General features: G+C 38.4%; 1 protein-coding gene across 3 annotated transcripts in view; it reads right to left on the minus strand.

Moving 5' to 3' along the window:
• RANBP9 (RAN binding protein 9) overlaps positions 1–16,679 on the minus strand; it is a 41,219-nt gene that overhangs the window by 15,482 nt on the left and 9,058 nt on the right. For all 3 annotated transcript variants that reach the window (XM_009906734.2, XM_054164435.1, XM_054164436.1), the window contains exons 3-4: positions 4,929–4,981; positions 2,670–2,837 (exon numbers count right to left, since the gene is read on the minus strand). In XM_009906734.2, the coding sequence (XP_009905036.2) occupies positions 2,670–2,837; positions 4,929–4,981 (221 nt within the window). The remainder of the gene's footprint in view (positions 1–2,669; positions 2,838–4,928; positions 4,982–16,679) is intronic.

Consider the following 16,679-nt stretch of genomic DNA (forward strand, 5'->3'; position numbering starts at 1 on the left):
AGGTCATAAGATTTAGCAAACCCATACAGATATGCAGATTAGGAAGTATGAAAATTCTGGCTACAGGTTAAAATTATGAGGAAAAAAGAGACTATCGACAGATATTTGTTCATTTGCTGTCTCGACGTGCTCTGACACCAAGATTTAACAGTGCCTGTTTCTTGCTTGCTATTATTTTTCTTCATAAATGCACATTATCTTTCCAGGAGCAGCACATGCCTATGATATTCCAAACCAGCCTGGTACAGATTTCATCTAATCCAGGTCAGGGTATTTTGGTTTTCAAGCAGAACATCTTACTATCTTGTTACATAATTACAAGGCTCCATCTACCCTTAAGACCACGGCTGTGACTTTGCTCTCTCAGAGTTAAGAGAAAAATCTGACCTCAGCAACTTCACACAGTTGGAGAGGGGAAAAGGGATTTAAGTTTATTTAAAGAAAGTACCAGGAAATGTCCTCCAACAGCCAAATGGTAACTGTGTTTCATCATTTCCTTCACTGTTGCAAGTATTTCTTCTACTTTTAAATGTTTTGGGTTTTTTTGCAAGTGCATAATGATTCAAATCTACCAATTCCTTCAAACTTATTTGGTATCACCACCTTTTCAAAATGAAGGTTAAAAAGTTTTTAAGCCTTTGTCCTAAATTCTTGATGCCAAAGAATGACACAGAGTGAATCTGTTTCCTCCCATCACATCTCAAAGCTGTAATTTCATTTCTTACCTGTTCACACCCTAACTTTTTCCTAAGCTATTAACAATTTGTTTGGCACATTCTGCCATCCAGCTCGTCCTTTTCCAAAGCAACCATGGCAGGAGGCACGGCAAATGATGACTGAGTGACATGTAGGTACTATGGTTTTGGGGGGAATTTGGGTTTAGGTTTTTTCAGCTGAGGATTTCACACTTGTATAAATAATTGCTTAGCCCTGCATGTAGCATTGAATCTCAGGCCAGAGATTTCCAGTATTCTAGATTGCACCTGCAGCCCAGAGGAAAAACACAAATGTCCTCCAGGATCATACAGGAATTCTGGACAAGCAGCAGCAACAACTCAGCAAGACAGCCAAAATGTCTAATTTCTTTGTTCCCTAAACACAGAATCCATTTTCCTCTGCCAGAAACTGAAGCTAGCAAAGCCTGCAACAGCAGAACAGTTGTCAGGCTTCCTTCTGAAATCCATACAGTGTTTGTCAGACTGTCTATGACAGGTGACCTTTTACTAGCCTCTCCTCACCTACACCGTTCTGTCCTCCTCTTTAAAAGGATTTTAGTCACTTGCAGCATTGTTTCACAGCCGGCTGAATCTGGCCTGCTTTAGGACTTCCACCAAGAGAAGGTTTTGCTTCTCCCTTCTTGGTCTTTCCATGCACGGTACCATATAGTAAAAAACTAGTGTCTGTAAGTCATCAACAAAATGATCCAACCTACCTGAAGGCACACTAGTTCCAAAAAGGGAATAAGGTCAGACCACTCTTCTCAGCTTTAACCCAGTTAAAGGTTAAGCTAAACACAGCATGAGCCTGTCATCTTGCATTTTAACATATACTGCAAAACAGGGCCAAAAGAAACAACTACACAGGGCATGGTCCAAGTGCTTCACTGCAACAAGTGTCCAGGTATTAAGTTCAGGTACATAAACTCAGAAGTAGAGGAAACATTAATCACAAAGGCAGTTACTTGAAATTGACCTCTGAAGGCACCTAAGCCCTACACTAAGCAAGGGCAGAAAAACTCCACTTAGATCTGTTTGCTCAGGGCCTGAACAAACAAACAGGTAGTCCTTTTTCTGAGATACAAGGATAATTTAAACCCTGTCCTTCCCTGACATCTAGAGTCCTTATTTCTTTCAATCTAGCCTCTTTTCCCCTTATCACATTTCTACCAATGACAAAATCCCTTTTTCTTCTTTCTGAGTTTCATCACTTGAAACTTCCTACTCTTCTTGGTCATTTCCAAGATCTCCTCCCCAAAGCTTCATGTTCCCCTTAATGCAGGAAGTGGATTTTTTTCCCCTTTCTTTCTTTACACTCTGGATCTTTGCTCATCAAACTGCATTAAGTAACTGAATTATTATTTTATATATTGAATCAAAAAACTTAATTCCACCTGCTCCTGACATCACAGTCTTGCAGTGCTGCATAAAAGTGCTGCAGTACCACAAGAACTTAATGGCCATTTTATGCACAACTTGTATAATTCCCAGCTTTAGCCCAACTATGGCATGACTCCAGACTGGGAAACCAAAAGAACAGTCACTGTCCTTCAACACTCATTCAAGGTAACACCTATTTAGCTTGAGCGTTTAGCAAAGGCTACGTGTCCCGATACAGCAGCAAGGAACTGCAGCTACAACCAGCCTCTGTTTCCCCAACACTCTTAATACCTATTAGCTTATAAGCATCAAGTAGTATTTGTGGAGTAAGTAGCACAGCTGCTAAGTGTAGTTCCTGTGGAATGAGATGCTATGACAAATCCTTCCAAATTCACAAGGACTCTTACTTCAAGTGGCACACAAGAAACTATTCTTCCCAATTCTTCAATTAATTCACAGATAAGCCCAGTTAAAGAACTATACAAATGCTTTGCTCCTGACATGAAGGGAGTTTCAGATTTACAACAGACTTACAGACAAAATGTTATCATTAAAGATAACACTTCTCCATACCCAAGCTGTGTCCGTTCTTTGTGTAGAAGCAGGTATTATTGATGAGGTTGACACAACAACCGATGACATCGCCCGTAGTAAACGTTGGGCCATAGGGTTGTCCAGTTCCAGAGGAACAGAATGAATGTCCATCATCTCCATGGTAACCATATGAATGTTTATCCCAACCTAGAGAACAAAAGCATGAGCAATGTATTTGTTCCAGTTATTCTGAAGTAGAGGAAAGACTATACAAACCCAGTATATTTTGACCAGGTTAATAAAGTTAGTTACTACGCTCAGCTTTCTGCTTTCTAAGATTTTTATCATCTAACAAATCTGCTTCATTTCCACACAGTGACAACTTCTACTATCAAAATGGCTGCACAGGTGCATTCCATTGTAGATTGCAGTTTTGCCTGTAAATGCGGCTTCCATTTGCGTCCAACCACACCACAACAGGGAATTCTCTTTGCAGTACAAACAGGGAATGCAAATTCTATTAACACAATTCTTCTCTTCAAGTAAGCACACAAAATTCTCAACACTGAAAGTGTAATTGGCTACAATGCTGAGATTTGAAAAGCTGTGTGCAGATCTGACATGTCCCAGTAATGCAGTGAAGACTCTCCTCTTCCCCCTTTCATCTTGTAAAACTGTTGCTGCCATATGCCATAATCAAATTCTTCCTGGCTAAAACCCAAACATGTATCTCTGGGGAAACACATTTCTACTCCTGATTATTCTCAATGACTATTCAACAGCAAGCAGTCTCTGCATAATAGCAGAATCTTCAGACTACAGTGTCAGTAGCTTTGCTGCCCCTAAAAATCAATTAAACAAAAAAAAAGGGGGGGGAAAGAAAAAAAATCAATACAGGTAGAAGTCACAGGCAGCAGAAAAATCATTATGCATGCAAATACAGTGCTAATTTTGCAGATGAATGAGCTGCAGAACCACTTAAAAAAGCTTCTGATTGTTACACCTCTCAATGAAATTCGCAGCAATTTTACTCTGAACTCATTTAAAAATACCTGTCCCCACACTCCAATACTAAACACAAATCACACAGGAAAGGAGAGAAGTTCCAGGTACCACAAAATCTTCCTAACAGTTCCATTAAATGTCTGTGTAAAATAGCATGAAGCACCATCATTAACACAAATTACTACATTTCACACATGTTTGCATGCTCTAAGAATTTATACTGACAACTCCAAATTCTTTTCCAAGAGCAAAACGTTGGGGATTTATTCTGCTTCTATCAAGCTGCTGCCTAACAGGTTAATTTAAAAGTATTTTCCATACTTAGGCCCTTCATCTGTATGATCAGTAGCTTCAGCTGGCACCACATTAAGCACCTCTCAGTAAATTAAATACCCCAAATTACTGCAGTTACACTGATTAGTAGTATCTTTGATAATTATTTGCAATGAATCCTAAATCATATGCAAAATAAATTTAATGCCACCCACTAATAATTTGTCACCCTTAGTTGGCCTCACAGTGCAGCTGGGACTTGCTATCATCATGAAGATCTCTACTACAATATTTGGGTGAGAAAATAGCAAAGCAAAAGGAAGTGAATACAGATATTCTTACCTCAATTCAATGCTAGTTTATACTTAGCTAATAGTGACAACTTATTAAAAAAAGGTTAAAAATTGCTTGGCTTGGTTTTTGGGTGTTTTTTTTTACACTTAAGTATCTATTAAAAACCCAACACATACACAAACAAAACTTATTTACATACTACAGAGATCCTGCAGGCAGCTGCTAACAAGCCAAGGGTCCTGATCATGCAGGTTAAGGGAACAGTCAAAACTTAAAATCATGACACATGTCCTTACTATTAAGATTTGGAAAGTCAATGGTATAGAAACTGGCAGTACGAGAGGTCACTCCATGTCTGATAAAGCTTTTATCCCAGCAGCTCATTTTTACTGCTAGAAGTTCAGTTTACAGAGCAAGGAAATCTACAGCTTTGTTTTTATTTGGGAACATGATGAAAATTTTAGTATCTATTTGTTTGCTAAAAGGTATTTGCATAATGCTATAAATAACACTTCAGATTCAAGGGAAGTCGTACAGGAGCAATGGTACAATAAAAGCTAAACTTTTAACCTGCAAACTTTAATAATTCAGATAGACACAACACAAATCTGATGCTAACTCTCTGCAGCCCACCAGAGCCTTCCATCCGAAGGTCAAAGACTAATTTATGGAACACCATTATCTAATGCAAGTAACTTGGCAAACATATTAAATACTGAAACATACCTGGTAGTCTGTTCATGTTCACACCCTGTGCTGACAGCCCAATTCCCATGTAACTGTGAAAATGAAAGAACAAAAAGAAATGTATCTGCCTCTTCCAGAAATACATATACATGTGGGTAAGGCCATGAAACAGTGATGATTAATCATGTACCAATTAAGCTGCAGAGAGATCATTTAATAGTGGGATAACAGCAAGGGAGTTGAAAGGTAATTCCTAGTATCTATGGTTTAATGCAGACAGCCTCTGTCCCTGCAGGAGGTAAGGACAACTTTCTTTTTTAGGCATCCTGGATAATTGATGGAGAATGCTGATAATAGCCATAATGATCAAAGCATGAACAAAGAAAGCCAAAGGCCATGCCTTTCTCTAGAAGGAGGGTTAAAGCTATACAGATATGAATTCCATCATCTTCAACATACCTAATCATGTTTTGCAGACAATCTGAAATAAGTAATTTCACAAAATACATGCAAAATGACATAATTTCAGCAGCAAAATGCATCCTTGCACAGCATGTAGGAAAAGATCACACCACAACATCAAGGGCCTGGATCACTGAACAAGATGTTCAGAAATACACATACAACATTACTCGCAGTTGGCAAACTAAAGAGGGATAATATTTACACTCTACTAACCAATAATCTTAAGTCTGAATCAGTTATGGCCACGTCCAAAAGTCAGCTTTACAAAAAGTAAAAACTCTGAACAAAAAGTACAACTCTTAGCAATTTAATAGCAACTACTGGAAAGTTGAAATGAATGACCTTCCCAGTCTCATTTTAAATGGAAAAGCAATTCTGTTTCTTAGAGCAAGTCATTTCATGGCCAATATGACAGGGTCTGGAGAACAAGTCTTATGAGAAGCAGCCGAGGAACAGGGTTTATTCTGGAGAAAAGGAGGCTGAGGGAAGACTGCTGTGCCCTCGGCAACTTCCTGAGAAAGGAGGTTGGAATGAGGTTGGTGTTGATCTCTTCTTCCTAGTAACAAGCAAGTAACAAACAAGGACAGTGGCCTCAAATTGCACCAGAGGAGGTTTAGATTGCATATTAGAAGAAATTTGTTCCCTGAAAGGGTTCTCAAACAGTGGAATGGGCTTCCCCAGGAAGGTGATTAAGTTCCCATCCCTGAAGGGGTTTCAAAGATGCAGAGATGTGGTGCTAAGGGACATATTTTAGCATCAGACTTGTTAGAGTTAAGATAATGGTTGGACTCAGTTATCTTAAAAGGTCTTTTCCAAACAAAACATTTACATGAACCCAAAAAGAAAAACAGCAGAGTAAAAAGCTAGGCTTTAACCAATTCCCCCCCTGGCCAAAAATAAACCAATTCCTCCACATTAACTAAAGAAAGAGTCCAAAAAATAACCTAAACACAACATTTCCTACTTTATCAAAACACTCAAATAATTTTGACACTAGATCAAATTAGTTAACCTAAATTGATCATGAAATAATCAACTCTATAAATTATATAAAAAAATAAATTCACCCCTGTCAACTTGAAAATAGTTTATGTCAACAAACATGACCTTTGTATTGCCATCTCATAAGCTGCAATTTTGAAGCAACTATTCTAGCAGGAAGCGCAGGTTAATCTGGTATTTTAAATCCATTTCACACTGAATGGAACTGAGCAGCAAATCCCACAAGTCAGACCCTTAACTGTACACTGGACTTCTTACTTTTTGTATTGATCACTTCCAACAGTGATCTTACCTGCTTCTGTGCTTGATAGATGCAAAGCTCTCCTCTGATAAATTCTAATGCATGATACCATCTTCCCCTCCCTCCCACATACCAGCATCAAATGGAACCTCAGACCCATATATAACAGATATTACATTTAGAGATACTGGAGACCTGAAGCAAAGGGCAACAAACAAAAGAATTTGTCTTTGCTACATTGCCTATTACATTACTGAGGCACCATTACAGCAGCAGAGTCCACAAAATAAATACAAATGAAAGCAACAAATGGAAACCCCTTAATTTTACTTGAAATAAAGGCAGAATTGTTATTAGCATAGTCTGGAGTCTGATGTGTGAAGGATTCTCATGTAAAGACAGCAAACTTGTTACTATAAAGTCCCTTGCCCAGATGTATTAAAGAAAGGAAAATTGTTTTTAAAATAATCATAAATAAGCCCAGTCAATGCAAAAGGCCTTTCAACATCAGTCATATTGAAAACCCTTTTGTTGCAATCAAAGTTTCATTTCAGTATTCTTATAGAAATAAGATTAAGGTTACACAAAACCATGAAATGCTAACCAGAAAAATGTTCCTGTTAGTAACATTCTGGTACCATCTTTTTTTTTCTCTTGTCTCCCTCAGATATCATATCTTCTGAACCTGCTCTAACTCAGCAGCAACTGTAAACAGAGACCCACTGTATGTCATACAGCTGGGAACAAGGATTCTTTACCCACTGGCAATGATGCCATCTCAGTAAGAAGAAAACTACTCAAGAAGATACATTTTTTTCCCCTAGGATTCACATAACACTACCTGGAATGTTAACACCATCTCAGAAAGGGGGCTTGGCATCAGCAGAAGCTTAAGTAAAATGAGATTAAAACATGTCAAATAATTAACCCATTGACTATAGACATCTTCCAAAAGGAATGTCCACAATTTATGGTTTGGACATGAGTGAAATCAAAGGCCCATCAATTAAACTAATATATTATTTGTGGCAGTTAATGCATAGCTAATGTCATCTTATATATACACACACTATAGAAAAGGCAAAACAGTACCAGCACAGATAGGCTTTAGACACTCTAGATTTCAACACCAGGAGCTGCCTTTAGGCCAAACCACTACATGTAACATCTCTCTTTTCCTGGCACCTGTAAGCTCCATAGGCTTAAAATGATTTTTTTGTTGTTGTTGGGGTGGTTTTTTGTGTTATTTTTGGGGGGTGGGGGTGAGGGGTGTTGGTTGCTTTGTTTGTGGCTTTTTTTTGTTTGGGGTGGGGTTTTTTGTTTGGTTGGTTTTGGGAGGGTGGAGTTTGGTTGGGTTTGTTAATTTAGCCAATATTTAGGTCCAGAGTCACTGGCTGCAAAAAGATTTCCTTCAGCAGGAAAAGCTGCTGGAACTGTCCTCCTGTTTGCTTCTGTAACATTCACATACGAGATGCCTGAGAATCCACAGAAAAAACAGTGGCAGAGCTATGCATTTACATTTTCCTCCCTCAGTCCACAATAAAAATGCAGGACAGGCCAACAAGCAGACATGCCAGCACCCAGGTACACACGGGCCCACACGGCTCTCAGTCAGTTCATGATGCACTTCCTGCTGTCCTGTTGCACAAGTGGGTTTGGTCTAGGAGACAGCCACAGACAGGAAGAACAGGTCCACTTAGACTACGTCAAGACAGTAACAGCAGCCCTGGAGAAAGGGTGTCAACGTCCAGGAAGGAGCACCCTCACTGCGACATGTAGCACCTTCCAAAAATGGATGTGACAGCGTGGTGTGAGACACCAGAGAGGGTGAATAATGGGGTGGCTCTGACACTACCTCCCTCATCTTTTCCCTCTGTAAATATCCCCCTGGGTGCTGTACTGCAACGATCACTTAATGAGGCAAAGTGAGGGAAGTGGCTGGACCCTTTTTATTAAGAAGTCCCTCTCTGAGCATTTCAGTCCCACTGATTGCTACTTATAACTTCATTAAAGTGCTTAATAACATGTAAACCCACTGATGGAACACATGAAATCAACCCATGAGAGACAGAAATAAGAGACTATGGCTGAAAGGTCACTTAAAACACAGAAACTGGTATTAAACTCAAGAAACTGCATCTTACATACTTTTAATGTGGGGTTTTTTTTCATTTCAGATTGGATTTGTTCTTGTTCCAGTTCATTAAACATATAGATTGCCATTTTAGTGTCTCAGCACATCTTCAGCTTACATTTCAAACTGCCAGTCATACGGAAATCTTTAAGAATACTACTAGTTAAGAGTTTAAAATTTGATGAAGATTCTGATTTTTCAAGAAAGCAAAAGAAAAGTTAGTGTCAAAAATACCCAGCAGTATGACACCTATTTTTCCACTAACAGACTGGAAAGTCTAGGTTTCTCAGCATTGAAATGTGTAAAAAGCAGCAAGCTCACAATAACCATTTTCTTCTCAAGTATCTTTCCGTCAAAGAGCTCAATTCACATTTTTGCTGGAGCTGAAAGTTTTCACTTGGATGTCTGAATAGACTGTGAAAAATAAGATAAATAAATGTAGTTTGTTAAAAGCACAAAAACCCCTCCACTACTAGAACCAAATATAAGGAAAAAAACAGGAGTAAGAGACAGTACAGAACTGGAGACTGTTAGAAGATACACAATCCTGACTTTTATTTGAAATTGTTCCACTGGATTTTTTAGTGACTGTATTGAAGTTGTAAGGAAGATCTTTCAATAAGGAAGTTGCTAATAATGAGGTAATAATAATTATGGTTAATTACATCCTATCCCACCCACTGCATAAAACAAAATAAGGCATCTCAAACCCCATACCAACTCACAGGTACCTCAGAAAGCTTACTAGTGGCTTCAGATAAATTTAAGCACTAAATAACTACTTCTCTAGTTAGAAAAGTTAAATAGAAAAGCAAACATTCTATACAGTGTATTTGTAAAGGCAAGTAAAACATTTTTTTTCTCCATGTTTTTAAGCAATAGCCTCTCTACAACAGAGATTTCATTAGCAACCCACTATCTGCAAAGAGTAAAATTCCTTCTGACTTTCACTGTGTCTCTGTGTCCTATTAAAGAAGTATAACCCAGGGAACTGCTACCTCATGCCTCAAAAGTCAAGCTGTTTTGTTGATGACAGGAGTAAATCATCAACCCAGTGTCTCATCATGCACAAGAAAGCAACTTCACCCTTACAGTGTTAAGATCTAAGTTACCATAATATCTGTAAGGAGAGTCAATCCAAGCACAAGTCCTACCAAATATTCACACCCATAAATAAGGCAGCTGAAAACATCCTAATGTTTCAAATACACCAAACACTAAAAAAACAAACAAAAAAACACAAACAACCAAAACCCTTCAGGTACTGTTTGTTTTACTACCAAGTTTGTATCTTAGAAAAGGGTACAAGTAGAAACAATGTGTAAGAATTTCAGAATACTTGAATAGGGCCTTCACAACCGACTCGCAAGGACAGAAAGTCTAAATAACGTTCTCCTATAGTTTTCTACACTGCTTTCACTGACAGCATGAGATCAGAAGTAACAGCACACTAAAAAAAGGCATCTACATTTCATCTTTAATATAGTTACTCTGCATTAAAATCTTGTAGGGACATGCTAATCCAAGATTCTTATTGTCGGCGCAATCACAGTAAGAAATGAGCTGTTAAATTTTTCTCCGTTTTAAATGTTTCAAAATATGCCACAGACAGTTTGAATCTTGCACTGCAAACTGAAAACAAGCTTAATTTTATGGAATGTTTCCAAGGAAACTGTATTTTGAACCTGATAAACCTGAGTTTCAGATCAACCCAGTTCTACATAGAGGGGAAGAAAAACAACAAAAGAGTGAGTTCGGCAGCTATCTTGCACAGTGCTCCAAACTGTCATTCCTCTAACATTTTGTTTGTGATTCCTATAATGTTCCCATTAAGCAGTCTCATTTACTGACATCTTGTACTTTCTGAAGTTGCACAATTTTGTCTTGTGACACTTCTCTCTAAGTAACTGAAGTTTTTTGAGGGGGCCACAGTGTCAGAAAATAGTAATAATATATGAAAGAGTAACACAAGGTAAGTCCAGATGCAGTAAGATTATTATCTATACACTACATTTATGAGCATGAACCTCATAAAAAAGCAATTGACTTAAAGGTTTTCAAAAAGCAGGGATGAGGATATTGAATCTATTATCTTGACTTCCTTTTTAAACCAAAAAAGATCATCATTTCTAGAAAACATCAACAAAGAAACAAAACTTTCTTGTTCCACTTATTTCTGACCTCAAATAATTCTCTTACTTGCTGTACACTGCTGTCAAATGTCTGGTCCTGTAAACTCAAGTAAAAATGAAATTACTGCTACTGTTAAGAAAAGATACACTTGCTCATTCATGATCCAATCTCTTCCTGCAGCTGCTGCAATTCAAATGACAACATTAATGCAGAGAGCTACCTCAAACATGAATGGATTCTGCTTTGCACACAGGTACTCTGTTAGCAATGCAGCAAGACATACATGTAAATCGAGACTAAAGTTTGCATGCTGTTGTGACAACTGCTGAGGACAGCAGTTTGTAAAGTTTTTACATTAGATAAGTAGTGTACAAAACAAACACAAACCAGCAACTGCCAATGTTCTATGTTTTATTTATTGTTTTATGCCTTTGTTGTGAACAAGAAAATGGGTATACTGGATGTTAAAGCCAATTTCCTACAACAGAACATTTACAATTGAAGAAAAAAGCATGGTTTCTATTTAAAGAGTTACACATCTATGCTCTAGGCAGGCAACAAAGCATCTGCATTTCACAAACATCAGTGAGATGCACTAAAGTTGCTCAGGCTAAACCACAGGCATGGGTGTCAAGAAAACCCAAACTTAATTGTCATGGTAGTTTTGGCTTGGATTTGTTTTGTATGATTTTACTATTTCTTCACCCACTTCATCACATACACAACACATACTGCAAGATACTGCCAAAACAGGTAACTCATTATGGGCAGTGTTAAAAGTCAAACACAGTCCAATAGGTGTCTAAAGCCTTGGTTCACACTGCTTTAACAAAAATGTACTCATTACTTGCATGAGTTGCTGCAGTAACATTTTATTCTAGTGCAGAACATTAAGCTCTAACACACATGCAATGTAAAGCACACCCATGATGATCTGAATCAACACCACCACAGACTAAACCACTATGCCCACAAAAGTGCAAAAGCCATGCTCTCTTCTAAAAGTCTAAATAAAGCCTTTCTAAACTTAAGTTTTCTAGAAGAAAAGATGAAAACTATCACTTCCAGTTCTTGTTTTCATTCTTCTTAAAATAAAAAAGCACATCACCTTGGGGATTTTGCATTTTAGGCATAAACCTTCCTCAGCTGTTCCAAAAGCACCAAAGACTGTCTAGAAGTAAACAGTATTACCAAACTAACCAAATCCAAACTAAAATTAATGGGCATAGGCTGGTGCCATGACCAGAAGCAGCATTCCCAGCTCTGGTGCTCAGATGCTCATTTCTGCCCCAAGCTCCCCTCTCTCTTCCTGCCACAGCCACCCCTGAAGTGATACAGACAACCATGCTGGGGAACAATCCTGGCTGAAAACTAATTCACACTTGAGGTCACCTTCTGAAGAATGAACTACCCAGTCTGTTTTACTGTGAAGCTGACACCAGCAGCCACAAACTGGGACAAAGGAAGCAAACTCACTGAGTGTTCAGACACTGCTTCTCTGCATGGCTAAATCACTACAGAATCTTTAAACTATGGTTTCAAGTAAGAATGGCCAACATTGGAAAAACATGGCCCTGACTGGAAATGAAAAGATGCATTACATGAACCAGCAAGCCTAAGAATGAAATTCATGTAGGAGAGGATGATCACTCAGTAATCATACACACATAAGCCATTTACAACAAAATCATGGAAGGTGGTTTGCTTCTGAAAGCCAGGTAGCCAGCAGGTACCCTTGAGATAGACCCTTGGAAAGTGCAACCAGAGTATGATTATGTCAAGTATGAAATGCCAAGGAGTGCAACCCACGGTTACAGCAAAGTTCACACACTCGAGAGAGAGATTGTTATAGGATGTCTGCAGCACCAGGACAAAACAATTCAACTTGTAGTTCACATGACAGTGCCATGGCAAGTATCTTTAGTTGTGGAAAAGAGGTAAATGACAACTGGTATCTGAAATAAAACAAACTGTGTAAGGCAGGTGCATTTCTGCTTCACACAAAGCGGGAGCACTGGCACATCTCAATTTGCTAAAAAGCAGCATACAGAAACCAAAAATCAGACTGGAACTCATTTGGATATAGTTACCTAGCTTAGAGGAAAGTCACCATGGTGGTGATTTCTGGAAAGTGAGAGGCCAGTACCATGTTGTAACAGATTTAGAGACTGAGGCTTACATCTCCAAACCACAAGAATCCACAGCACAGCCTTGTTCACTCCCATCTGGCGATATAGCCTGCTTTAATTCAGTTCCTATTCTAGAATTTTAGATGGAACTGAAGAGTTGTATGCAGAAAGACAGCATTATGCCTTGAGTAGTTAAAGAAATTACAGAACAAAATCTCTGTATATTACTTCTGGTTTGCTCATAGATTAACTACAAATGAGGGCTGCATCAAGAGCATACAACAGGTAAATTTAAAGCTAAATCTATGTTTAGCTTCCCCAGCTTTAACAGAATTATTGACAGTGCTTGCTGCAATATTTTGCATTAATGGACACATATATGCATTTAATTTATTTTTAATGAACTGGAGAATTCAATAGAGATGCAGATACAATTTATTGCAGTTGCTCTCCTTCCTAGCATGTCTTCTAACTGTCCACCCTGGTACTTGTTCCCCACACTTACACCCATTACTCATCTACTGTTATCACCCCCAACCACTCACATCACAATGTTCTATGTGAAGCCAAGTAAAACAATGCAAAAGAGTATAAAAGAACACTGTAAATAAATAGAGGTCCTCAGACTGCAAAATGAGACATGAAATTAAATCCTGAAGAAATAAAGAACAACAAAAATATTTACAGAACAGCCCAACAGCCAAATGTTTTTAAATTCTTGCTAAAAGTGTTAACTATTTTACTGCTTACTTCCTAGTAAGCTTTTCATGCTTTCTTCAATGTGCCTATAATGCCTACAAGTTGATCATCATGAACATCTGCAAAACTAACCTATTGTGAACCTTCAGATTTCTACTCAAGGTTGCTAGCCCCAAAATATACATTAGGCTGGAGGTTAGGAGGAAGTTCTACACAGAGAGAGTGATTGCCCATTGGAATGGGCTGCCCAAGGAGGTGGTGGAGTTGCCATTACTGGAGGTGTTCAGGAGGAGATTTGATAGGGTGCTTGGTTGCATGGTTTAGTTGATTAGGTGGTGTTGGATGATAGGTTGGACACGATGATCTTGAAGGTCTCTTCCAACCTGGTTTACTCTATTCTATTCTAATCTAATGACACAGGTCATTAGTGTGACAAAACCAAAGCTGTGCTTGCACACAGCCAGCTGCAACAAGTCATACTGGAAGCCACACCATGTCCATGTATACTAATAACAAGACTGCCCAGCAACTTTGAGATACACAAGATTTACACAAGATTGTACTCTGGGAGCAGTGCCATCAAGTGCTACAGCAGCACCAAAAATTAAAATAATACAAAATCCCCTAGATTAGGTTTTAAGTAAAGGTTTTTGATTACTTTAGGCCAAGTCAGGCTAAGCAAAGCACACAAGCTTTTGGACGTGCCCATGGAACAAAGTACATGAACTAAATATGCTAACATTTTTGTTTAAAAAAAGTGTAAGAAAGAAGGGGGGAAAAGGCTGTTACCAGCAGAACATCATTACATTGCCCATTGAGGTTTATGAAATTTGAAAGCTGTACTTCAGCTTGCAGACAGACATCTGAGTTGCTTCCAGCAGTCTAGGTTTTATTTTAAACAGCACTGTGAAATAAAGCTGAGCTCCACAGCTAGCTTCCACAGCTAGGCTCAGGTCCTGAGATGCTTTTGCAGCAGTAAGGCATTTTAGCTAACTGACCAGATTAGTTACATGCTGGCACTCTACAAATATGGTCTTCCTGAACTCTTTTCCCATTACCAGATGCCAAGTCAAGAAGGAATAATGGTAAAAATGTAATTGGAGCAAGCCAGGTAAAAACACAATAGGCAGCGAGAAAGAACTGGTAAGCCCTATCAGGCACAAGCCAGTCTCTATAGACTTACTTATACATCTCTGCATTAAATTCCCCACTTTACTTATTACAGAACAAATTATTAACACTGAACTGTAAGAGATTCACACTGCATCTGTAAAAGACAAGGTCTATATACACACACATCACCATTTTGACTCCTGCTCTTTATCAACTAAGCTAGACTTGGCTTTGGCTCTGTGCACTGTCTTATACAACAAAAAAGTGAACATCTCAGATCATTATGCAGCTAATGTGTCATAAAGTGACACTAAACAAAAGGTCACATTGTCATTATCTGACAAGAACTACCCCTCTGGTTTTTCTAAGCTATCTCAGCAGACAACTTCACAAGTCTTGGCTATACACACCTCACAAATAACCACTTAAAACAACAAAACATTGAAACATTTTACTCAAAGGTGCTTCTTACTTTTGTAGGATTTCCCTGAGTTGTCTACTGAATTAGAAATCATTAAAAAGCAACACAAACAGGTCTAAGGTAAAGTGTTAGAGGAGCATAGTAAAATGACACCTCCTCACACAGGCACTTTTTGAAATCCACCACTTTGGAAAAGCTAACTCCCAAACCAAGCAGGCAGAAATACATTTCAGGAAGAAACATGTATATCACTAGCAAATCACAATAAGAACTTCTGAACAGACAGGAGCAGGGCAATCTTAAAAAAAAGGAAGTTTAAGACATTTAAAACAAAACCAAACCAAAACCATCAACCACAAAAGTAATTTCTAACAGTTACCATAAAGCATTACTTGAAACATTCATTTCTATCATGACAATTTCAAAATAATTCAGAGTGTGACAGAAGAAACCAGAGACACAAGATTTTTATAGCAAAGAAATCTTGCAGAGAAATTTTGGGAACAGGAACGATAAACTCAATGTCCCTAACATGGTGGCAGCAGCACTGGCAGACTATTCTTTCTAAATGGCTCTGTACAACACTATAAGCAAACAAAAAAACATTTGAATGCTGCTTCTGATTTACAGAAGGCTTACAGAACACTAGCAGAATGAAAGAAACAGCAGCAAGACAGGCAAAGAGAAGACAGAAGTACTAAATTTCATCCAAAGAAACATAGTTCTTTTCTCTCAAAATTTATTTTCACAACAGGACATAAGGATCCACAACAGGCATGAATAGTACCGCTGACAAAGACATTCAATCCTGACTAGAACCTTGAAATAGAGCCACTTTCTCTAACAGCAGAACATATTGGAAAGAAGTGTTGCTTATGTAGTCACAAGCAACATAACTGATGTCCCAGGATTAAAACCCCCTACCAAAAGCAGTGAAAGATGAAGAATTGAAGTGGTCTAGCAAAGATTAGTATGTCAAGGCTTTCCCAGACCAGGTTCTACCTGCATGTCATCACTTGTGCTTCACCAGATTCAGATGGATACTGGGAAGCAGCAGCTGCACTCACTCATCAACTCTCCTCTCCATAGGGTGAAAAAGTCCCAGGCATCTATTCAGAACATTCCCCCTTATTCTTCTTACCAACAAGTAGCCTAAAGAATAACTTTCCATTTTAAACTTCATACAACATCCATGAAAAGTCTCAACTGAGGAGGTAAGATGATCCAGTGCACACCCTAAAAACTTCCTAAAAATTATACACAAGTTTGAAAAGCTGTATATAGTCTATAACCAACACCTTTAAAAAGTAAGAGCAGGGCTGGACTATAGTCAAACTCCATAACTTCTCAGTCAAGTGAAAATGAGGAGATGCTGTTACGAGATTCATTGTGTATCCAGATCTGTGCAAAATAAAGACCACAACTCTTAAAACAACCATGCATCAGAGTATAG

Source organism: Dryobates pubescens, chromosome 9 (assembly GCF_014839835.1).
Source record: "Dryobates pubescens isolate bDryPub1 chromosome 9, bDryPub1.pri, whole genome shotgun sequence".
Lineage (NCBI taxonomy): Eukaryota > Metazoa > Chordata > Aves > Piciformes > Picidae > Dryobates > Dryobates pubescens.